The following is a 24,558-nucleotide window of genomic DNA, read 5'->3' on the forward strand; positions in this document are numbered from 1 at the left end:
CGCGGTAGATGGGTCGCTCCACCCGATCGCTGCTACAATCACCGAGTGCGGCACAAGAGGCCACAATGGCACCTCGTCTTGACTTAGTGACCGCTCCACACCGACCACCTGTATTCACGTGGCTTGGACCAAACTGAGACACACGTAGCAGTGATCGGAGTCCCAGCCCTAATGGCCTAGGACCGAGAACCTTTGTCCAAAACCCCCAACAAACGCCGCTCCCGCCGCACTCTGACGGAGGCCGGGGCAAGGGCAAGGCCAAGCACTGGGATCAGGATGAAGACCCCTCCATGCAGAGGGGGAAAAAGAATAGAAAGAATCGCTGTCGACCGACCAACTCTATGTTGGTCGCCACGGCTGATCATACGGGCACGCAGCCCCAGTAGGGCTCTTTCGGCCACTTCCATGAGCTCATGGGGAGCCCATGCACCAACCATGACTACCCCATAAAACACCTCTATAAGGACTACCAGCTCCTCAAGCACCTTCTACGATAGACCAGCAGGTCGAAGAAAGAAAAATGCAAGGAAGTAGCAACCAAGAAAGGGGGTGTAGCAGGCCAGGATCTGGACGACTGAAGGATGAAGTGATCCGACCGGACATGTACCGACCGAAGGATGACAATGACGCCCATCTCTCCAAATGACTAGAATAGGCTATTAGACTAGCTTGGTGGCATCTGCTGTCATAGTGACCGACAAGGGCATAGGCTGCTCACTCCCTGGTGGCATGACATTCGAGTCGGTTGGGGCCGGGGCGACGTTCACCTCTGACCTAGGCTCCGTGCCATCTGTAGACTGGGCAGCATCCTCCCCACGCATGCTTTTGGCCATGTCTTCATGATGGACGTCCATCACCCACTAGGCAGAGACTTGCTCCACCACCGACCTTGCATACAACAGCAAGCTCTCCCCAATCGATTGGATGTCCTCCATGCTCAAGCCTTTGGCATACCCACTATAGATGGCAGCGAAGTCTAGGTTTAGATGGTGCGTCGCCACTGAAGTTAGCACTCCCAATGCTACATAGAATAGCCCACTCCTCATAAGGTTCTGAACCACATCCAGGACCTCCGCTAGCTAGACTATGGGCGTGCTAGTGCTGGGTGCCGACCCAAAGACATCCGAGATGACAAGTTGGGAAAGGTTGCGAATCTGGTCAAGATCCCCCTTGAGAGCACATCGCTCTTCATGGGACTTGGCCAGTTCCTCCGCATTCTAGCTGAGGATCACCTTGATCATCTCTAGGTTCTGCTCCAAGGTCTTCACCTTTCCACCTAGCTTTGAGAAAAGAGTGACAAGCTCAGAAACATGCTGAAGGAAACCAACAACGAAGAATAGAAAAGGTACATACCGATGTGGAAGTTCTCAAGGATGGAGAGATCCTCTGCCTACTGGGCCGCCTGCTCGCATAGCCGGGCACTCATGTCCTCTGTCCCCATCACCTAGCCTCGGAACGCGAGCACCTCCTGGTCCGCCTCCGATCAGGCCTTCTGCTCCGCCTCCAGGGCCTTCTGTGCCAACTCTAGGGCATTTTGCGCTGACACCAAAGCGGACCGCTCTAGCTCAAGGGCCGCCAAGGACTCTCACAACACCACCTCAATGTTTGCCAGGGATGTTTGCAACCCCACCTCAGTCTTTGCCTGACGGGCCTTCACCACCTTGAGCCCTTGCTCAACGGCAGTCGCCCGCTCAGCTGCACGTTGCCCCTCTGATCAGGTCATGAAGGAGTCTTCCTACAAAAGCCCCCTCAAGGCAGTGTACTGTCAAGAGGTGCACAAGCTTGAGGACAAATTCTAGGGGATCAAACTACATCACGTCCCTCGAAGGAACAACGATGCCGCCGATTACCTTGCAAAATTGGCCGCCAGGCGGGATCCATCCCCAAGTGGGGTCTTCATCAACGACACCCATGAGCCATCCGCCCGCATCCTAGAAAGTCTAATCCAGACACACCTTAATGCCCAGCTGATGCTCAAGGGCTCCGACCCCAACGCTAAGCCAGCGCTCAGGGGCTCCGATCCCAGTACCTCTATGATGACATCACCCGTGAACATTGCCATATTGGCACTCGATCAAACCGATTGTCGAGTATCGCTACTCACCTACCTCCTCGAGGAGATTCTCACACCTAAAAGGACTAAAGCCCGACGGATTGCTCAATGCGCCAAGACCTTCATCGCGCTCAGTGATGAACTCTACAAATAGAGTCCGTTAGGGGTACTCATGAAGTGTATCCCCACCAACCAGGGGAAGCAGCTCCTCCTTGAGGTCCATGCCAAAATTTGTGGACATCACGCGGCCCCAAGGTCACTGGTCAAAAAAGCCTTTCATCAAGGTTTTTACTGGCCCATTGTGCTATGAGATGCAGAGGAGGTCGTCCGTAGATGTAAAGGATGCTAGTTCTATGCTTGGCAAACACATCTACTGGCATAGGAACTCCAAACCATCCCCATCACCTAGCCATGAACGATCTGGGGCCTCAACATGGTGGGATCCCTCAAAAAGGGCCTAAGCAGTTTCACTCACCTACTCGTAACAGTCGACAAATTCACCAAGTGGATAGAGGCCAAGCCCATCACAAACATCCGCTAGGAAGAGGCAGTCAAATTCTTCCTTGACATTATCTACCGGTTCGGTGTTCCTAACTATATCATCACTGACCATGGAACCAACTTCACCAGAAAGAAGTTCCTAGACTTCAGTGATGGAAACAGCATCAGGATCGACTAGGCCTTGGTCAGACATCCACGAACCAATGGTCAGGTCGAGCACGCCAAGGGCATGGTCCTCTAAGGACTCAAGTCACGCATCTTTGATAGACTCAACAAATACACTGGACGATGGGTGGTAGAGGTCCCAGCAATCCTCTAGAGCCTAAGAATGACCCTGAACCAATCCACAGGGTTCACGCCTTTCTTCCTGGCTTACAGAGCTGAGGTAGTGCTGCCCTCTGACCTCGACCACGGTGCCCCAAGAGTGAAGGCTTTTGACCACGACCGAGCCATGGAGGCTCAACAAGATGTAGTCGACCTACTCGAGGAAGCCCATGAGATGATCATCATCCACTCTGCTCGCTATCAGCAAACTCTCTACAAGTACCATGAAAGAAAGATTAGGGGGAGAATCCTTGAAGTCGACGACATTGTACTCTAGAGGACCCAATTGACAAAGGAAAAACACAAACTCTCTCTACCATGGGAAGGACCCTATATGGTGACTGAAGTAATCTGACTAGGTACCTACCGACTAGAGGACAACAATGGCAATGCTCTCACCAACACTTGGAACATCGAACAGTGATGTCGTTTTCCCCTAAAATTTGGTATTACCACTTTTTTAGTCAACACTTACTCCTGAAAAGCACCCTAGCCTGAACAGTTTTAGCCCAGGTCGCTCGGGGGCTACATAAGGGCATAATACCGAATATTACCTCATAATACTGAATATTACCTCTGTTTTTATTGTCACATGGTAAACAAATTTATCCTCGAATGGAAGCACATTTCCTTTCCTTTTACTGTCCTACATAACTTTGTTCTCACTCCTAACCGAACGCACCCCGCCACGACCTATGGCTATGAGCAGCTGAGCCCCATGGGCCATGCCTATGCTCTTAAAAAAGTTGTAGCCTATGGAACTAACAGAGATGTGCAAAAAAGAAAGGACAAAAACAATAGCTACACCAGAATAAAAACAAGGAATGGATAGTAATTTTGTCACAGAGAACAAGACTAATGTGTTCATTAATACAAAAACTGTTCACACAGGGGCTCACCCACAAATGATGAGCGCAGGTCCCAGTCGAACATTTCTGACTGAAGCTCTCCGAACACCATCACTCAAGCCATCAAGGTGAGCATGTGTTCATTAATACAAAAACTGTTCACATAGGGGCTCACCCACGAACAACGAGCATGGGTCTTGGTCAGACATTTCTAACTGAAGCTCTCTAAATCCTGTCACTCAAGCCATCCAGGTGAGCACTACCAACCCTCTCTATTTCCTTACAATCATTTCATACATCCATACACGCATTCATTCCATATGCCCGAACCTCTCGGACGATTCGGGCCCTAAACCACCTAGGGGCTCAGGAACTAAGCATCGAATGTGCAGCGAAATGCATCACAACATTCTGTGTTGCATCACGAAGCGGCGGTTGCCTCATTCGACATGAGCAACCAACAGAGCAAGGGGAAAAAACGTAGATGAGCCCTGTGTAGCCGTCGCCCAGTCTGGCAGACCAGGTCATCTCAACCTTCTCGTTCGATCCTAAACCTCTCACCAAACCCATAGAATCTCCATCGAGGGGAGGCCGTTAGGCCACCTGGGTCAGTCTTCAAAATGACCTAGGCATCTACTGAGTTGTAGGTAAAGGAGTAGTGGAATGTCATAAGAGGGCTATGCCAACCCCATCATGAATGACGGACCCAAATTCCACTCGATCACACCCGTTAGCGAACTCACCGAGCGCATCACTCGAGCCCGAGCGATTAGGACAAGCGACAAAACTCAGCCCCTTCGGTTGTGAGGAACCGAGGATGGGGTAACGCACACAACTCACACTGACCCCTACTAAGGCCCAACAGGGCTCGAGGGCTCAAGACAAAAAGCCTAGGATTGTGACCCCGAACTCGCCCCTTCCGACTGTGCTCCAAAAACCTAGGTTTGCGACCCTAATCTTGCCCCATCCGGCTATGCTTCTGACTACGCTCCAAAAAACCTGGGTTTGCAACCCCGATCTCGCCCCATCCGGCTATGCTTCTGATTACACTCTAAAAAACCTGGGTTTGCAACCCCGATCTCACCCCATCCGGCTATGCTTCTGACTGCACTCCAAAAACCTAGGTTTGCGACCCCGATCTCGCCCCATCTAGCTATGCTTCCAACTATGCTCCAAAAACCTAGGTCTGTGACCCTAATCTCGCCCCACGACTCTGACTCACCTGATCCCACGGCGCGCATTGATGCTAGGATCAGTGAGCTCTGTCTCATCCAAGACTGACTCCCTCGCTCGATCCCACAGTGCGTATCGACGCCAGGATCAGTGAGCTCTGTCTCATCCAAATCCCTTGAGTGACTCCCGTGCTCGATCCTATGGCGCACATCGACGCCAGGATCAGTGAGCCCTGTCTCATCCAAAACTAACTGCCTCACCCGATCCTACGACGCGCATCGACACTAGGATCAGTGAGCCCTATCTCATCCAAAACTAACTGCCTCACCCGATCCCACGGTGCACATCGACACTAGGATCAGTGAGCCCTGTCTCGTCCAAAACTAACTGCCTCACCTGATCCCACGGTGCGCATCGATGCCAGGATCAGTGAGCTCTGTCTTGTCCAAAACTAACTGCGTCACCTGATCCCATGACGCGCATCGACGCTAGGATCAGTGAAGCTCTATCTTGTCCAAAACCCTTGACTAACTCCCTCGCTCGATCCACAGCACACACCGACGCTAGGATCCATGAGCTCCCTCTCACCCAATCTCTCAAAACGACTAAAAAACTACCTCGGCTGCACAACGATGCCTTGGTGAAACAAAACTCTATCTCAAATGAAAAAACTCCCCCACTGACAACACAAGAAACCCCCCAGATGGTTCTGCCCAAACCACCCGGGGGCTCGGGGGCTACACCCGAGGGTGTGCTCACGCGCACCTGCCGACAAGATAAAAATTCCCTAGACGATTCTATCCGAATCACCCGAGGGCTCGGGGGGCTCCTATTGGGTTCATAAAACCTGGTGGTCCCTCGGGGACCGGCTTCCATGCTAAGGCTTGGCCCAAGAGTCTAAAATGACAGGCTAGAAGGATAGCCCAGTCATCGACTAGAAGGACTAGCCGAAGAGGAACAATGCCCTCTCATCGGCTGCTTCGGCCCACCTTTTTGACCAGAGCGTTTGCTTTGACTCCAGCCACCCCCGGACAGCCTCTCTGATCAGAAGGCCTGACCCAATACACTACTTCCAGCTCCGACCCCACGTCTTCGACCGGGGGTCGCAGGAACCCTGCTCACCGCTCTTCTCCGACCGGCCCACTCAGAGCCAACTGGAGCCATCCGACCGGGGACGCCCACTCGGTAGGAACCAGAAGATATGCGGAGAAAGGCAAGACAAGGCTCACAAGTCAAAACTACTATACCGGGGACCATACCCTACATGGAACAGTACTCTGTAGCCACCCTAACACAAGTAATATTGTAGGCACCAACATCTCCCTCTACGGTGTTGTAGGGGCCGCTAAAACTCCCATTTGGTAAGGCCCCCCATGTGCCTCTAGGCATCGATAGCGGTATGGGCACTAGGATTTATCGTATCGGGTGAACATAGCGTGACTCCTCACATGCCTCTAGACATCAAACAATATTTGTAGGTACCGACATCCACCATCCCTAAAAAGGGCAGCACGACCTCCCATGTGCATCTAACATTCTACAGTGACAACAACAGTGTTGTAGGCGCCAACCACTATCTTGTACCCGCTGGTGTAGGCAACAAGGCTTGGAAGGCATAGGCAACAAGGCTCAGCAGCACACGTACCTTCACCCTCTCACTTGTAAAGTCGTCCCCTTCATCTATAAAAGGGGGTGCGCTTCCTCCAGCAAGGGGACCGATTCCAGTAGGCTAGAGTTCCTTAGATCGATAGCTCACAACCTCCATGCTAAGGCTCGGCCCAAGAGTCTAAAATGATTGGCCAGAAGGGTAGCCCAATCACCGACTGAAAGGTTTGGCCAAAGAGGAACAACGCCCGCTCATTGGCTACTTCAGCCCATCTCTCCGACCGGAGCGTTCGCTTCGACTCCAGCCGCCTCCGGACGGCCTCTCCGATCAGAAGGCCTAGCCCAAACACTACTTCTAACTCCGACCCTACATCTCTAACCTAGGTTTATAGGAACCCTGCTCACTGCTCTTCTCCGACCAGCACACTCAGAGCCGACTAGAGCCATCCGACCGGGGACGCCCGCTCGGTGGGAACGAAAAGACGTGCAGAGAAAAGAAGGCAAGGCTCACAAGTCAAAACCACTGTACTAGGGACCATACCCTACACAGAACAGTACTCTGTAGTCACCCTGACACAAATAGTATTGTAGGCACCGACATCTCCCTCTATAGTATTGTAGGGGCCGCTAAAACTCCCATACAGTAAGGCCCCCCACATGCCTCTGGGCATCGATAGCGGTATGGGTGCTAGGATTTACCATACCGGGTGAACATAGCAAGACTCCTCACATGCCTCTAGGCATCAAACAGTATTTGTAGGTACCGACATCTACCATCCCTGAAAAAGGCAGCACGACCTCCCGCATGCATTTGACATTCTACAGTGACATCAACAGTGTTGTGGGTGCCTACCATTATCTTGTACCCACCGACGTGGCCAACAAGGCTCGGTAGGCATGGGCAACAAGGCTCGGTAGCATACATACCCTCACCCTCTCACTTGTAAAGCCATCCCCTTTATCTATAAAAGGGGACACGCCCCCTCCAACAAGGAGAGAGCTTTATCTATAAAAGGGGACGCGCCCCCTCCAACAAGGAGAGAGCCCTTCTTGAAGATAACAAGCACCGATCAAGTTCACTAGCTCACGACCACAGAACTATCGGGTTCGGACTCCAAGCACATACTTGAACACTTACTCATAGCGCAGCTCTCGTCGCTCCCAGCCCTTCCGACCGGACCTCCTATACACCCTTTCTTCCTCCTTCTTGTTTGTAACCCCACAGCAAACTTCGAGCACCTAGGCTCAGGAATAAAGTCACTAACCGACCCAAACTGGACATAGAGCACATTGCCTAAACCAGTATAAATCATGTGTCATTGAGTGCTAGGCCATCTCCAATCATAATGTATGGCAAAACTATAAATATTCACTAGTTGGTCACTTTCTGCACCGACACAATGTTACTCATCAAGTTAAGTCCATAACTTGGATCAATCAATCAAGTTATTTCAAGTGAGTGTCAAGAATGGTTCTTGGAGAGAGGTCACTTCTCCCTAGTGTAGGGGCTTGCCACCTATATGTAGGTGAACCAAGTGTGGTACTTGGAAGGCTAACATAGAAGTGGTGATCCGAGGAACATTTGAGATGCTTAGTTGAAGCAATCAAAAGGGTTGATCAAGAAAAGCAAGCAACACCCAAAAGAGAGCTAGTCATGATATTTCCAGTGGTATTCTCAAATTGATGCTCTCATGCAAGTAAAGATGAAAAGAAGAAGCAAGCCAACCACAACAAGAAAGTGTACTTAATTATAAGTGGTATTCATTTCATATGGGTGAAGAATAAAATTTAAAATGGTATCTATTGGTCTTCACTAAGCTTATAATTGGACTTCACATTACTATTGGAGTAATGAATTGGAATCTATGTGACTATCTTCTACTCCAACATGGCAAAGGTATCATTGTAATGTGCATGATCATTTCATCCCTTACTAATATGCGGTTAGTGCATATAGTTCATACTTCATAGGATCATGCATAACAAATGAAATGTTTAAAATCATAGCCTACCACTATTGCTTGAATGATTAATTGATCTAGTGGTTAGTATATGAATTTGTTCATGAGCTAAGTAAACCCAAGTACTTGATTTAATTTGGATTGCCAACAAGTGACAAGTACAACATTGGCAAGATAACCTTTGCAAGAGGTGTGAAAAAACTTGTCATTGGTTCAAACCAGACTTAGAAGCTTAGACAAATCAATTTAGTTTAAGTCAACATTAGAAGCTCATGATAGTGATAAGAGTACAGGCACAAGACAACAATATAAATGAATATACAGTTTGTTTGTTCTAAGTGGTATCTAGAGTCAAGTATTTCATTAAGAATTCATAAGTAATGTCTAGATCAACCCACAAGTGATATCCTATAAGTGATACTCATGAAGATAGCAAATGTTCAAGAAATGGTCAAAATTGACAAATCCAACAAGTGGTTCCATACTAGAAAATGCTTTCAAGTGGTATCACATCTACACGTGGTATCAATCATACAAAACAATGGTTCCACAAGTGATCCTCAACTTTAAGTGATCATCAAATGAAAAATGCATCCCTCACCTACAAGAGCTCAAGTGTATAAAATGGATGCCCCATGCTATCACATAGAGGGATGTGTCACACAAATTGATATCAAGAACAAAGATTCTATGTGTGGTATCTCAAAAAGCCCTACACAAGATACAAGTAGTACAAGTTACAAGTGGTATCTACAAGTGGTATCATTCCAACAATCATGAAGATGTCCATAAAAATGCAAGATTCAAGCCTCAACCATCTACCCCAAATGCAAACCTTTGCATCAATGAGAAGCACACCTTTTATGGAAATTGATGACAAAGGGGGAGAGATTGTACAAAGATATGAAAGCCTTAGAGTAAGATTGTACAAAAGAGATAAGATAAGATATGAGCTTTGGGAGAGATTGAGATAAAGAAGTAGAGGTTGGACATGGACATGGGCAAAGAGGGAGCAACATTGAAGAAAAGAGATGGATCAAAATTCTTGGACAAGAGAAGCACACAAGTAGGGAGAGCAAGCTCACAAACTTTGATTGATTGCATTTGATATGTGCATATTCATGTGCTTGCTTGCATTGCATAAGTTCTTAAATTCAATATGCATGCTTGTGTGATGTATGCTAGTTGTAAAATTTGATTGATGAAATAAAAACTAGCATGCATAGGATGATAGCTAGACACTTGGTATGTTTTTCAAGTAATGCTAGTACCTTGGTTTTAATGTTGATCTCACGAGGTATCTAGTGCTTTTTATTTTTCCAAGTATTATCTAGCTAACCATGGTGCTAAGGATGAACTTAAAGTTGCAACTCCGATTGGTATCACACTTCAAAGGTTTACTCTATACACCTTAGCATCATTCGGTAGTAGTTACTCTCCCACATTTCCAATCTATGCATATGTGTGAACTTCAAACCAAACACTCTAGCACATATGTAAGGGGAGCGAATACTACCATCTCAGGTTTATGTTACTTGTCCAAAATCATTTTCACATGGTAAATTTGCTTGGGCAAGCAACATGAATTCAAAAGAGCTTAATTTCCATATCTTTGTAGAGTTGTCATCAATTACCAAAAAGAGGGAGATTGAAAGGTCCTTGTGTGGTTTTGGTAATTGAGTGACAACCTAGGTGGACTAATTGTGTTTTTGTGAGATACATAGGTGATTAGTCCATAGGTACATATGTGTGAGCAACATATGCCATGAGCAACATTTCACCGGTCATAGGTGTGTAGTGAAGTGTATGAACAGGTTTAGGATAGATGACCGTACTATCAAGAGGGGCAAACTTGTTTGCATATCGGTCATCTAGTGCCACTCGAGTGATCTAACTTTGCATCGTCGCTAGGATCGAGTGGCGTGGCAAGTTGAGTGGCTAATCCTTTGGAAAATGTTTGTGAAAAGCTAACACACATACACATGGTGGTGTACACTTGGTGGTGTTGGCACATTTGCAAAGGAGAAGAAGTTGGTAAAGAAAAAGAGTTAGTCGCGCAGGTCACAGAGTGACCGGACGTGTCCGGTATGTGGCTCGGGACTGAACCGTAGAGTGCGACCGGACGCGTGCGGTTGCCACACCGGACGCGTCCGGTGTGAATCAGTGAAGTCGATGTTTAGTGTAACAGTTGATCGGATGCTGGGAGCGTCTGGTCTAGAGTGACCGGACACGTCCGGTCGTGCCTAGGTGCTTACTGGACTCAACCGGACGCTGAGGCTCAACATCCGGTCGGCCCTGGGAACTTACTGAACTCGACCGGACGCTGTGGCTCAGCGTCCGGTCGTTTCTGAATAGTGCGTTTGATCGACATATCAGAGAGCCGTTGGAGGCAATGGCTAGTTTGAATGGGACACGTGGCGGTCAGGCTGCTACCGGACACGTCCAGTATGGCGACCAGACACGTCTGGTATACACTACCGGTGCAAACGACCTGCGCGTCCGGTCATCTCAAAATTTGCCTAGTGAAGGGGTAACGGCTAGTTTAGCCCATGGGGATATAAATAGAAGGTGGTCTCGGCCATGGCTGGTGTAGAGCATCTTAGGAGACTTTGTGTCCATGCTTGAGAGTGCTTGGGAGCCCTCCATCTCACATATGCTTGATAGTGATCATCCGATTATGTGAGAGAGCGATTCTAGTGCGATCGCATCGTAAGGTTGCATCGAGTGGCACTAGGTGATCAAGTTGCAAGCCGGTGGTGCTTATTACTCTTGGAGGTTGCCACCTCCTAGATGGCTTGTTGGTGGTCTCCATCGAAGCCCGCAAAAAGCTTGTGCGGTGCTCCAGAGAAGAACTTTGTGAGGGGCATTGTACTCGCCCCGCGGGAGCCGCGAAGAGCAACTCTAGTTGAGCGTGTCATTGAGCTACCCCCACTTTTGGGGTAGGTTCTTGCGATGCCCAACGTGCGGGCTTGGCGGGTGATGCCAATTAGCCGCCGAACCACCAAGTGAGCGGTCGACACAACGGGGACGTAGCGTGTTGGCAAGCACGTGATCCTCAGGAGAAAATCACCGTGTCAACCTTGTTCTTCCCGTTGGTTTGTAATCCTCTTATACAAGCTTGTGATTACTTTTATATACATTGTGCTTGTGTAGTTGCTCTTGTAATTAGTTAGCTTGTGTAGCTCACTAGTTACCTTCTTGCTTGTGTAGCATAGAAGTAGCTCCTTTACGTGGCTAATTTGATTTATGTAACCTTGTTAGTCACTTTGCTTAGTTTGTGTAGCTAAGTATTTACGCTCTCCAATTTGGCATTGGTTGTCTTGTTATTGAGCATTGCTAGTGAGCTTAGTTGACTTTGTGCTTTTGCTTACTAGCATGTGTAGGAGCTCTCTCATTGCTTGAAATACTAGTGGCATAGGTTTGTGTGACCTTGCTCCTAAAATTGATTAGGTGAGCTCTAGTTAGCCCGGCACCTTTGTTGCTTAATTAGGATCTTTGGAAGGTGTTAGAGAACATAAATAGAGGGGTGTAGTCTTGGCTAAACCGATAGTTTTAATTCTGCACTTGTTTCAGTTAGTCGACGCGATTAATTTTAGAAAAAACTATTCACCCCCCTCTAGTCCGCCATCTCGACCCTACAAAAAGGCAGGAGGCAGATGCAACATCCAATCTACTTTTGAAACATCTAGATGTAACACTTGCAACATACATCTGAAGGCAGATTAAACACTTGAAATATGCATATGAAACACTTGCTGCAACATATCAGATCTACTTTTGAAACATCCAGATGAACCACTTACAACATACGTACGGAATTAGCTAAAATACTTAGAACATACGTCTGAAACACTTGCAAAAACATATGCAACATCTAGATGAAACACTTGCAAACATACGTCTAGAAAAAATATATGAAACATACACTTGAAACATATATGTATAGCCATTACAACATGTGTAACATTCCAATCTACTTTTGCAACATCAAGATGAAACATCTGAAACATTTAAAATATACGCTTGCAACATGTGCTTTCAACGTAATGTCATCTTGTTGCCTGGACGAATGGAGGCTTGTTGTTGTGGAACTCGACACCGGCGCACGGAGCTCATCGTGCGGCAGCGGCACGGGCAACTCGCTGACGGGACGGCTTCACATGAAGCTCACCACCCTCGTCGGCTCGGTGGAGGTGGCCACGGCGAGCAAGCAGTGCAGTGAAGCGCGGGCGTGGCTAGCACGGCCGTGCGCGACCAGGGAGCGTGGTGGAGGCGGACAGGAGCGAGAGAGGGCATGGTGAAGAATTTTATTTTTTTCGGCACGAGAGAGGGCATGGTGGAGAATTTTAATTTGAAATCCTTTTCGCTTCCCTCTTCACCGACCCCCGACCGCCGAGACCCCTGATGGCGGATCCGCCGCCTGTGCTTACGCTCCTGGTGAAGAAGGGCCCCTGCGAGGGGAAGACCATGCAGCGCCGCGCCGGCGCCGCCGCGCTCCGTGTCGGCCGCGTTGCCAAGGGCAACTACCTCTCCGTGGGCGACGCGGGCGTGTCGCAGAGGCATCTCTCCGTCAAGTTCCTCCCGCCGCCTGCGGCCCGCTGGGTCGTCACCGATCTAAGCTCCTCCAATGGCACCCTCCTCAACGGTACGCCTCTCGTGGCCACTATCCCCGCTCCGCTCTCCGACGGGGACCTCATCAAGATCGGGGAGACCACCGTGCTCGCCGTCTCCATATCGACCGATGCAGGCCCGGGACCGGGCCCCGCCGCGACTAGGCGTTCCGCGCGCAACGCGGCGGCGGCGGCGGAGGCGGAGGAACAGGGCCCCGCGGTTTCTCGCAGGGCCGGACGGAGGAAGGCCGGTGCGGCGGAAGCCCCCGAAGCTGGGAATGGAGTGGAGGAGGAAGCTGCACTCCCGACTCGCCGAGGCGGGCGGAAGAAGGCCGGTGCGGCGGAAGCCCCCGAAGCTGGGCATGAAGTGGAGGAGGAAGCTGCACTCCCGACTCGCCGAGGCGGGCGGAAGAAGGCCGGTGCAGCGGAAGCCCCCGAAGCTGGGAATGAAGTGGAGGAGGAAGCTGCACTCCCGTCTCGCCGAGGCGGGCTGAAGAAGGCCGTTGAGCCCGCTGGAGTGGAGACGGAAGCGGAAGATGAAGAGGAGGAAGCGGCAATACCGAGCCGTGGCAGGTCAAGGAAGGCTGCAGTGACGTTCGTCCTTCCGCCACAACCGCAAAATACGAGGTCAGCGAGAGCTGCTGCAAGGAGAGGTGAGGTGATGGTGTGCGAAAACGATGAGGGGGAAGTGGTGAGGACCGGAAGGGGGCGAGGACGAGTTACATGGGCAAGTGCAAGGAATGGTACGGGTGTTAGTCCCGAGGAGGAGGAAGAGGAGGGTGAGGTGGCTGTGGCCAGCGATCAGGAAGGTACAGCTGCCGAGGGCAAGGGTGAGGTGGTGCCGCCGGCTGGGAGAGGACGAGCAAAGAGGGGCAAAGGAGGCCGAGGCCGAGGCCGCGGAAGGGCTACGAGGGCAAGTACAAAGAAGCAGGCTGAGGATGCAATTGTTGAGAACGATGAAAATGAGCAAGAAGAAAAGGATATGGCTGATGGCAGAGAACGAGTGGGGAGTCCATTGAGGGTGTTGGCTGTGAATGATTGTTCTGAAGAGGATAAGGTGGCAGCTGAGGATGACAAGTTGGATGGAAACTCAAAGGCATCCGTGGAGGATGAGAAGATGGTGGATGTGGAGGAGGATGCGGCATTGACAGAGAGGGCGATAGAGGGGAGGGTCAATACTCAGCATGCTCCTGCTGACAATGGTGGTGTGGAAGAAGAGGAGGTGAAGAATTTGAGCAAGGGAGGGGAAACTGAATTAGATCAGGAATTGAGGGAAAAAGTGTTACCTGGGTCAAAGCTGGATGGTGTTGGAGAAGTGGAAAAGAATGACAAGAGGGAAGCTATTGGTACCAGTGGTGAGAAAGGCCATGTGGGGGAGAGCAAAGGAAGACACAGATTGGAGAATATGACATTAGGGGAGTGGTTTGTTCAGATTGAGAAATACCTTCTAGCAAAGAATGCAGAGGCTGCTGAAAAGGTGATAGCTGAAGTGCAAGAGAAACATCGGCGGTTTTGTGAACATGTTAAATCGCTCAAGCTCAATAAGAGTCCTGCTCCTTGAGATTCCATGGTACATTCAGCTATAACTGAAACATTGTCCTATTATTACTTCTGTTCATGTTTTTTCAAGAATCAATTGCAATTTTTGCAAGTGCCCCTAATATATTTGTTAAGCATGAACTTTGCTATACTGCAATGAAATATTCTTGTGAGAAATGTTGAAATCTTGTGGTTAAATCTTTCAAGTTTTTGTCCTATTGTGAATGCTGATTATAATTAGAAATTTTCTTGTAGCAAACAACTTGTTTGCCAGTGGCAAGGGGTAGTTGGTAATTTTGATGCTTAGTTATGTAAAGAGAGATGTACTGTAGTATAGGCCTTGTTTGGCACAACTTGTAATTGTGCAGAATTTTCTTTTATGAGAAGCTGGTGAAAAGTGTATTTTGATTATTCACCACCCTGCTACTGGTGGCAACACCACAAATCTACAGTTGCGACGCTTCAGCATTGTTGTCATCATTGTGATATGACGGTGTCATCAAATCATCCAACATTAGGCTGTTCAAAATATTTCCAGATTACCCTGTAGAGAACATAGCAGGCTTAAGCAACTTGTGGATAATAGTCAAATAAGCAATCTATTAGTTATTAAAAAGTAAAAAGGTTTAATTCAGTTGGGCAGGATTACTGAACGAAAACTTTGAAGTAACAGATTTATCTTAATTTCCCTTTAAGCGATCGACGAAGCTGTGCAAAAAAGTTAACAAAATTTCAAGCACCCTTATTGAATCATTCAGAGAATCAGAGGTGGCAGAACAGTGGACAATATCCTAAAAGAATCCGCCAAATTCTTGTACACAAATGGTTCTTGTTAATTAGATATTCATGGTAGCAAAGGGTCAGACAAGCTAATATTGCAGGTGAACTGTGCACCATGACTCTCATGAAATCACAGTCACAGCACACAGGACCATAAAATTTGTCAGCAACACAAAGGCATAGTTCAAGTATGTGGTATAATAAGAAAAAGAAAAACTAAGCATGGACAGAAAAAAAAAGTCCCTGAAGAACTATAACCCTGCTATTCTGGAGTGGTATGGCCGCCACCCTGCGCAAGCAACACCGCATTAGGTTACTTAGGGTACGTCTGATTACCTGATCCAATCGTGAAAACGTGCGTGAGCTATCGACAAAATCTGATAGGGATTAGGGACATAGCTACCTTCACCGTCGCAAAGGTCAAATTGTTGGTGTATGTTATCGTAAACCTGAACAGGATAATTAAAGAAAAAATGCAAGTGGTATCCCTGTCAGAGAGCGGATTCCAGACGATTGAATTGTAATACAGTTTTTATTTGGCAAACATTTGTATATTCAGCAGGTGAACTAAACCCCCTGTACACGTCAGTGTATGTAAGGGAAAAGAAGAAGGGAGTTAGATGACTTAACCCAGCAGCCTGGCCGTTGAGGTGCCACGCTCTCCAGTCATCAACTATGGAGAAATTCAGTGATCTTATCCACGCTTGCGTGCCGAGGAATGGCACCATAAGGTCATGGTCTCCACTGCACCCACAAAGATGGCAATGGCATGGCATGGAAGAAGGTTCAGGCCCAGGCTGAGGCTCAGCTAGAAAGAACTGTTCTGAATTCTTGGATGCTCACCTGTACACAAGCGCACGGTAACCTCTGGTCGTGAGGTTTAAATGGTACTTGATGCTCCTTGGGAGGTCTTTTGCGTAAGGAAGCCCTTCGATGCACCTTATCCATTCGCCAACTGTCCCCTTTGAAGATCGTCATATTTGCATCATTATTTTTTTGACGTAAATATTTGCATCATTATTAAAGCCATTAGTACAAAAATGTGCGATTATGCGGCCTAGAGAATCATTAACCACAGGCCCAGCTTCAAAAATTAAGATATAGTATAACACTTGACTTTAGAGTCTGCTTAGCACTTAGCAGAAAGCAGTTTTATGACAAGAACATACTATTCAGGAGTACAAGCTGAAAAGAAGTACCTCCTTCCGTTTCAAAGAAAAGAAAAGAAATACCTCCTTGATCCCAAGAGCATACCTGGTAGTATCGTTGTTCATCCAATAGTAAGCCAGGTAGCAACCATATGTCTGCAATTTCAGAAAACAATTTCAGATGAATTCTTGCTAGAAGAACGGAGAGGGTCACATCACATCATCATACCACATGCAGTTGTAGAGACCAACTTACAAAACAATGAAGTTTAGGACGACCCGGCGGCTCATTTAGCTGTATAGATTCTTCTGATAGAACCCCTTCTTGAATCGCCATTATATTTGGGTTTTGGCGCGGCTACAGGGCATACGTCGTACAGGATATGTGCTTTTGGGATTTCAGAAAGGAGCTGCAGTGAAATTAGAAGGCGGCATTGGTTACATACATGAGGAAAAGAAGTAAAAACAGGTCAGAGCACATGTATCTTTCTTACATCTTTAATAGTGAGCAGCACCTCAGCGCACAATTTGTTTGCAGGGTTTACATAATCTCCTTTGCAATGCTCCACTGCAGCCTTTGTAAAAGGAAAAATGGAAACATTCTACACAAAGCTTACCCTGGACTTGGTCAACGTGTATGGATGTGGAATTACGTACCTCGTCTAGCTGATCAGATATGATTCCAAAGCCATGAGAAGCTGGAATCACGAAGTTTTCATCAAACCTAGAGTTTGTTACAGGATTGCCAACTAGATAGCCCTGTAAAATTGTAAACGATTGTATAAGCACAACAAAGAACTAGGCACATGATCTCACACTATTTTGACTCCTTTTCTTTTTCTCCATTTAAATTGTTTGAAGACCAGAGAAAAAACATGCCTTGAGATTGATGCGAGGCTGCTGCCTTTCATCAATTCCTGAAGCATAGTATAACAAAATTCAAGAGTCAGCAGCTTTATGATTTGGAAGGGAAAGTAGATTTTATATATATATATATATTTGTAAAAGAGGAGTTTCCATTGAACAAAATTTCAGAATGGTATTCGAAAATGAACAAAGAAAAGGGTACCATACCATTCATGTTTACTGAAAATTAGAATATCATTGGGTCGGATGCTAGTTAAATTGTGAAATTATTTGTGCTTTTTCATGTATTTTGAGATATACGTGGAGCATTCTGTAGAGTTTACCTTCTGAAATATACTGTGCAATAAGTGGAACCACCTTTCCAGCATACGAATCTCCACCAATGTAGAAAACATTTGAAAGGTACTGCGGATGATCGATGAGCCACTACATAATAACCGTACAGAAGTTGGCAAGTAATTGAGGCACACGGTTCTTCCATAGAAACACTTATTCAGGGCTACCAACTATGCTTATTTTCACCTGCTTCAGGAATGTGACGATTTGCAAAGACGATGAGTAGTCTCCTACATCATAGCCTTTGGGATCCCGCGCATACGAGAAACCAGAGCCAATAGGGGAATCCGCGAAGAGAATACTTGCCATCTGAAACCGTCAACAAGGCGCAAACTGAATGCAAATGAGGCTTTAGGAAAGAAAGTTTTTTTAGCACTATGAACTGATGTACATCACCATTCACCTGTGTCCATGAATATGGGTTGTAGACCAACTGCGGCAGGCTGGTTTGGTGAGGCGTATAAGGTGCCAACACAAATTTTATAGGACCTGTGCAAGAAGATGACACGCTTGGATATATATTAACATCTACAACATGAAAAAACTATCTAGAAAAAACAATATATATTGACATGAGGCATTATAGATGATTATGGATGGATTGGATTGGATGGGCTAATAACTAACCTACTTCAAAGGCGAGGCCGCTGAAGACGGTGCAGCGTGGCCCGCCGGTGAGCCACAGGAGCACGGGGTCCGTGCGCGGGCTCCGCTCCGACTCCACGAAGTAGTAGAAGAGCTCCGTCCCGGTGTCCTCGTCCACGCCCACGTACCCGGTCTCCAGGTAGAAGGGCAGAGAGCCGTCGAATCCCGGCAGGTGCGTCACCACCGACGACGACGACGACGACGCGCGGGACGGCGGCAGAAGGAGGAGGTAGCAGGCAGCGGCGAGACGCAGCAGCAGGGAGAGACGGCGGCGGCGGCGGCCTCCAGCATGCATCGGAGGAAGTGTAAGCTTGAAGGCCATGCTTGGGATCGTGTTTGGATGTGTGATGAATGGAGAATGCGTGGTAGAGTCGCTACGCTACATGTCGAGCTGCGTGGGACTGTGTTGATTTTGATTACTACTCCAGTACTCCTAGTAGTTATTAGTGGTGTTCGACCTCATCTCGTTTTTTTCTATTTATTTTATTTTAAAATGAGAAACAAGGACGATAGGATCATCGAGGAGTCACGTCTCGATCATATACCTAAAATACTAAACTGAAAAATCTCGAGATTAACAAAGTTATTATAAATGTCTTGCTCTTGAAGAGCATGACGTTAAATTCTAAAATAAATACAAAAAAATATGAGCACTCACGTCAAATCAAGAACTTAAACCTAGATGTCTAGATGAATAGGTTATCATTAATATCAAACCAACTGAGTTACACTCAATTCGTTCGAGATATCACACACGGGCGGAGCCATCGCCTTGCGATCTCGGACAGTCACCTAGACTCTTCGGTGAAGTGAAAAGAAATTTTTTAAATCCGTATCAACGAGAAACAATATATTTTTAGGTAATTGTTGCAAAAAAAAAGGTAAATATTTGTACATAGTGAAAATCGTTAGGGCTCCTAAGAATTTCTAGCTCCTGACATCACATCTTGACCCAACTTAACAAAAAAAAAACAGCACATCTTCGACCTGGGAGTTTAACTTTTCTTTTCCCTCTTTTCCATTTGGAGCAAAGCTACTCTCTGCCCGAAAAGAGATATTATTCTAGCTTTATCTTAAGTCAGATAATTATATGTTTAACAAATCTCTTAGAAGAGTACTGATTGTTATAAATTCAATTTAATATAAATAGATTCATTGTGAAATATATACATTCATGGTATACTTTTGATGCTATAAATATCAATATTTTTCAATTTATTTAGTCAAACTTAGGATGTTTTTATCTTTAGACAAAAACAATGACAGTAATTGATAATTGTACTCGTGGTGCTCGTGTTGCGTACGTGCATTAATTAACTTTAGCTTTCGACAAAAAATAATGACATTAATTAATAATATAGTGAACTCGTTGCGTACGTGTATTATTAATTAATTAATCGAAAACTGCACCATTAGTACACCTATTTTCAGGAGGGTTAGTTGAATGATTTGAGTTGGTGAGGTAGGTAAGTAGGAGTACTGCTAGTACCTGGGACCCAGATTCAGTTACTTGCTAGACGCTGTGACTTCCGTGGCATCTCAGGCGTTGAAATCGAATCCAATGGCCCTGAGTAGCAGCGGCGAATCTAAACTAAACTGCTGCTGGGGTCGCACAGATTCATAAACTCAATTTGATGGGGTCATAGCTGGCCGGAATACGTCGTACAAAGTTATCGGGGTAGCATGGCTCCGACAACTTTGCACTGGCTTCGCCGCTGCTTAGTAGTGATTCAAAGAAAAAACAAAAGGGACGAAGGAGGTAGGCGGCAGAATAGAACCACGGAGGCCCTTGGTGGTGGGAGAAAAATTCTGCGCACTCGTGATGTACAGTGGTACCTGGTGTCCGGAACACGAGATCGTCGCACTGCATGGACGTGCTCAATCATAGCCTTGCTATTATTTTCTCTTCCCCGTAAGAACATGCCGTTGAGGCAACAACTTAGTCAAATCTTAAGAACTACAAACTTCAATAACTTTCAAACTATTTAGTTTAAAAACGTGCAAGTTATCTTGAAAATACTTATCCAATAAATTTAAAGGATTTTAATAATAATATTGTAGAAAAAAATAGTGGTCAAAATAAGAAGACCATGTAAAGTACAATGCAACAGGTTTTTATTTTACAGGAGGGGAAGATAGTATTATAAAAAGAGACCACCAAATTACTAAGAAGGTGACGAATTTTATTACTTATATAGCACAAAAGTCTGATGCGTTCCTATGCATCTCTTGATTCATTCATAAAAAGGCTACCACCTAAGTTATCTTCATTGTCGTGGTGTATATTACTAGTTTACTACTACAACTCTTTGACCACTTCTGCTTTCTCCGCGTCAACGCTCTGAAAAAGGAAAACCGGTTCAGCAATGGCCTCAGTTTCAGTTTGTGTTATAATGCATAGACGTGATTGTACAAAGACCTTCGCTTCTTCATTGTGACTTGCATTTTCAACCTTGCGCTTCTGCAAGAGGTTGAAGAAATAAATCAGTCAAACTTCTACTGGTCAGAGCAGAGTAGCACAGAAATTGGAGGTCAAATATAACTCGTAGCTCTTGAAATGGTTATTCTCAGTTAGGCTTGACCATTCAGTTCCCTATCAAAATGGAAATGGAGAGCATGGTGAAATGTTCACAGATAGAGAAAGTAGGATATCAATTTATCTTTTAACTTCCACTCCCTTTCCCTCCCTGCATACCACCAGTGCTAGTATCATGGCACAATTGAAACCAATGAGATTGATGTTTTAGACTGAATTGGTTAATTCTAGTACCGTATGCATAACTGGGCAGTTGGCGCTATTGTTTAAACATCACACCATAGAGATTTATAAATAAATTCTACACTAGAATGGACCTACAGAAGTGGTGTGCACTTTCACCTGAGAAACAAGTGGCACACGGAAACTAAACTGCATCAATTCTATGCAACCAACTAACGGCTCTGCTAGCAGCTAAAGTAGAATGTGCTCAAGAATTAAAAATGCATAGAAAGTCAAAGGGCTAAGTTTCCATGTGCTTGACAATTAGGACCAAACATTACTTCAGAAATTATCCTTTTAGATGCTACTACTCATAGAGAAAAAGTAAATAATTTAAAGTACCAATAGAGTAAAGTTCAGGAAAACAGAAAATGAAAGAGTTTACCTTTGACACCACATCGGATTCTTTTGCTGTTCGATCAAAAAAATGTTTGCATAGACCTTTGCGTCCACCTTGTTACGCTCCACCTGAAGCTTTTTCAGATTTGCTTGAAGTAACTTCACCTCCCTAGGGATGACGAATGGAAAACTGAACTGCATATAATGCTACTACACCATAATATGACAGGAAGGAAAGGTTTGTGCTCACTTGTTGTTAGGATCCAATTCCAGTGCTTTCAATACATCTGTCTTGCTAATTCCAGGTCATACAGTTCACCATAAGCTTGTGCTCTCCGATACAAAGCCTTCACATTGCAAGACTCAATTTCTAAAACCTGACAGAAGAAAATCTGTACCTTGTAGCAAACTTCAGCTCCAACCTCTAGGTGATATCAAAGTCATGTTCCACATACCTTTGAACACAAGCTAGTTGCTTGGGTAAAATCCTTCAGTTTAAGGCAGCATGCTGCATGGTTTAACCAGCAGGATACTCTCAAAGTTTTAATTAACTTTTCAGGTTCATCTTCAAAATGTCCATCCTCATTAACATAACCTCTCTGAAGACCATGGATCCAAAAGTATGAGAAGGAAAAACTTAAACTACCTTGTTATACTTGTTTGCAGCCCTTTGAAACTTCCCGATCTTGAATAAGTCGTTGCCAGCAACTTTTGATTTCTCTGCAGCCTCTAACTTTTCATGGGCACTCATTTCCCATGATTCTTTTTCCTGCCACACCAGAACCCAGAGTGCACAATAAGTAGAGAAAACAAAAGACAGATGGAGAAGACGAACTCTAGTTCGACTAGTCAATACCTTTGTGAAGTCCATCAATTCCACTTCATATATCAATGTAGAGCAAGGAGGTACCGTTGTCAACTGTCTTTTAACTTCCGTGTGGCCAAATCCATACTCAAATTTCACTGTCACTTTAGCAAGTTCTCACCCTTCACCATTGTTGCCACTGCGCTATCTAATCCAACTGTTACCTGTTCTGCAAGTGAAATACCATAAAAGGAGGAAGTTAAATAAGCCAGTATAATACTAACAGATATCTACATATTAAATAAATATAAAGGCACAAGCACATAATAAAACAACTTTACATGAGAGTAACAGATAGCTGAGCCACAATTACCATATCATAGATAGGCAAAAACAACTTCACAAATTATGTGGCTGTATTTCTAGAATCATGAATTTAAGCGTGAAATGTTGGAAGAACTCAATACTTCTGAGAGGAATAATGAAATGAAACAAATATAAAATATATGCTACTGATGTTGGAAAAGATACCATGACCATAGTTCTTGTGATGTTCCTAAATGATTATAATGAGTGGAATACTAACTTCACTAAATAGTCAAAATCAGTCACCTTCCACTATGATGAATTCAAAGGGCTCCCCGCCAAAGCCTAGCTTTTCAAAGACAGTACCATCCTCGAGGCTGCCAATATATCTAAGTAAATGTAAAGTCAAAATAGGTGTCAGCAGGAGATTGAATTACAACAAATCATTCCATCAAATCAGAAAGTAAAAGAATCCTGACTATGAACAGTTTCACCATCATGAGGGGTGCGAATACCATCACCACAATTTAATGTCTTCTTCATTACTTTCAAATCTCCTGTAACATCAACTACTGGCTTTAATGAAACTAATTCCACATCCATACTGACTGCAGAATTTGGTGGAACAGCAGAAAATTGGTTTTTAGCAGCTCTTCCCTGCTCCCCAAATGCATCTGTGTTCGATAACCCAAACCAATTTTGAATAAAAAACCAAACCTGTTTAGTATACGGACAGTCACTGCAAAATGTGCCTCTGTTTTCTGTGTATGTGGGTTGCAGTGTGTTAGTCGGCTAGGCTATTGTGTTATGGTAATGTGGGTTTTTTTCTATGTATTAATCCGTGTGTATGTAAGGTTTTCAGGCCTGATTTTCCTTTATAAACTAGGCCAATTCTATTCTTCTTAATTGAAAGGCAGAGCTCCTGCTATTATGTTTCAAAAAAAAAATGTCTGTGTTCCAGGTTGTACTCTATACAGCTTGCAGATCAAACCGTTCGGCTACCCGCACTTGTTCAAGATTCTTTGTGTGGTAGAGTCCACGTGAAGAAGAGACAGTTTGCTGAGTAGTCAAGCAAAACTCTGGTTGAGTCACTCTGGAAGTAATGTAGCGACGATCATGTAAGGCTGATACTTTTGTGTTTGGTTACACCGTCTTTGCACAAATTAATTATGTGTACAATAATTGTCATTCAACTTCTGAAATAATTGAGTTCTATGTGAAAATGTATGGACAATTTGTTTGTGAAAACTTGTCACAAGGAGCACAGAGAGGACATTATGTGCGATTATGTGCAGGGTCAACTGGTAATAAAGCATAAAAAATTGCTCAATATATACCTTACCTGGGCAAAACTATGATGTTGCTCAGCCCCTACGATTTGCTTTCAAAGTGAAAGAAGTGCTCTTAGCAAAGATCGCGATTATGTTTGAACAATTTCGAACACAAGCACACAAATTTCATAAATCAATCCTACTATCTATACCTACCTAATACTAAAGAGGCAAAATTTCTGTCACCATAATTTTTCTGCCACCAGCTCATGTCCGTGTCGCTCTGGGGTGCTCGCCCGTGTACGATTCACGCTGCGTTAACATTGAGAAGGGAGAATAGGACCGTGTCCGTGTCGCTCTGGTGTGCTCGCCCGTGTACGATTCACGCTACGTTAACATTGAGAAGGGAGAATAGGAGTGGTGAAGAGAATAGAAAGAAATACGGGGTTTCAGATGTAAAGATGTTAGAGAGAAAGAAAATGTGGGAGAGTCTTAATAGTTTTGAAATAGATCGGGGTTCCTAACGCAAAATGTTTAGATCCGGATGGACCTCTCCTGGTGGGCTTCTTTTTTGAATCTTTACAGTTGGGCCAGCTTCGTTGTGAGCTAGACCAAGCTCATGCAAGCCTTTTTTTTCTTTTCTTTCATTTTTCTCTTTTTTTTCTAAAAAAACAGAGATCTTGCAAAAT

The 24,558-nt window shown here is 45.6% G+C and overlaps 2 protein-coding genes and 1 pseudogene across 2 annotated transcripts; 1 reads left to right on the plus strand and 2 right to left on the minus strand.

The window, feature by feature from the left end:
• The first annotated feature begins 12,869 nt into the window (after positions 1 to 12,869).
• On the plus strand, positions 12,870 to 14,770 carry LOC136538113 (uncharacterized). The gene has a single exon (XM_066530094.1). The coding sequence runs from the start codon at positions 12,870 to 12,872 to the stop codon at positions 14,634 to 14,636; it is 1,767 nt and encodes a 588-aa protein (XP_066386191.1). The 3' UTR covers positions 14,637 to 14,770.
• Positions 14,771 to 14,924: 154 nt separating this feature from the next.
• LOC136538114 (serine carboxypeptidase-like 18) lies at positions 14,925 to 18,760 on the minus strand (annotated as a pseudogene).
• Positions 18,761 to 20,689: 1,929 nt separating this feature from the next.
• On the minus strand, positions 20,690 to 24,140 carry LOC136536176 (peptidyl-prolyl cis-trans isomerase FKBP62-like). The gene is made up of 8 exons (XM_066528554.1): positions 24,086 to 24,140; positions 23,145 to 23,272; positions 22,517 to 22,582; positions 22,134 to 22,256; positions 21,943 to 22,086; positions 21,773 to 21,864; positions 21,590 to 21,656; positions 20,690 to 20,851 (listed from the first exon to the last, which is right to left on the minus strand). Exons 1-8 carry the CDS (start codon positions 24,138 to 24,140, stop codon positions 20,690 to 20,692), a joined length of 837 nt encoding a protein of 278 aa, XP_066384651.1.
• Positions 24,141 to 24,558: the final 418 nt, after the last annotated feature.

This window comes from Miscanthus floridulus, chromosome 2 (assembly GCF_019320115.1).
Source record: "Miscanthus floridulus cultivar M001 chromosome 2, ASM1932011v1, whole genome shotgun sequence".
NCBI lineage: Eukaryota > Viridiplantae > Streptophyta > Magnoliopsida > Poales > Poaceae > Miscanthus > Miscanthus floridulus.

Coding starts and splice junctions, on each gene's coding strand:
- LOC136536176 (XM_066528554.1), bottom strand. CDS start 24,140: ATGAGCTGGTGGCAGAAAAATTATGGTGACAGAAATTTTGCCTCTTTA. Junction 22,583..23,144: donor ATGTTACAGGAGATTTGAAA/GTAATGAAGAAG, acceptor TTTAATATGTAG/ATATCTGTTAGTATTATACT. Junction 22,087..22,133: donor CTGCAAACAAGTATAACAAG/GTAGTTTAAGTT, acceptor CATGGTCTTCAG/AGAGGTTATGTTAATGAGGA.
- LOC136538113 (XM_066530094.1), top strand. CDS start 12,870: ATGGCGGATCCGCCGCCTGTGCTTACGCTCCTGGTGAAGAAGGGCCCC.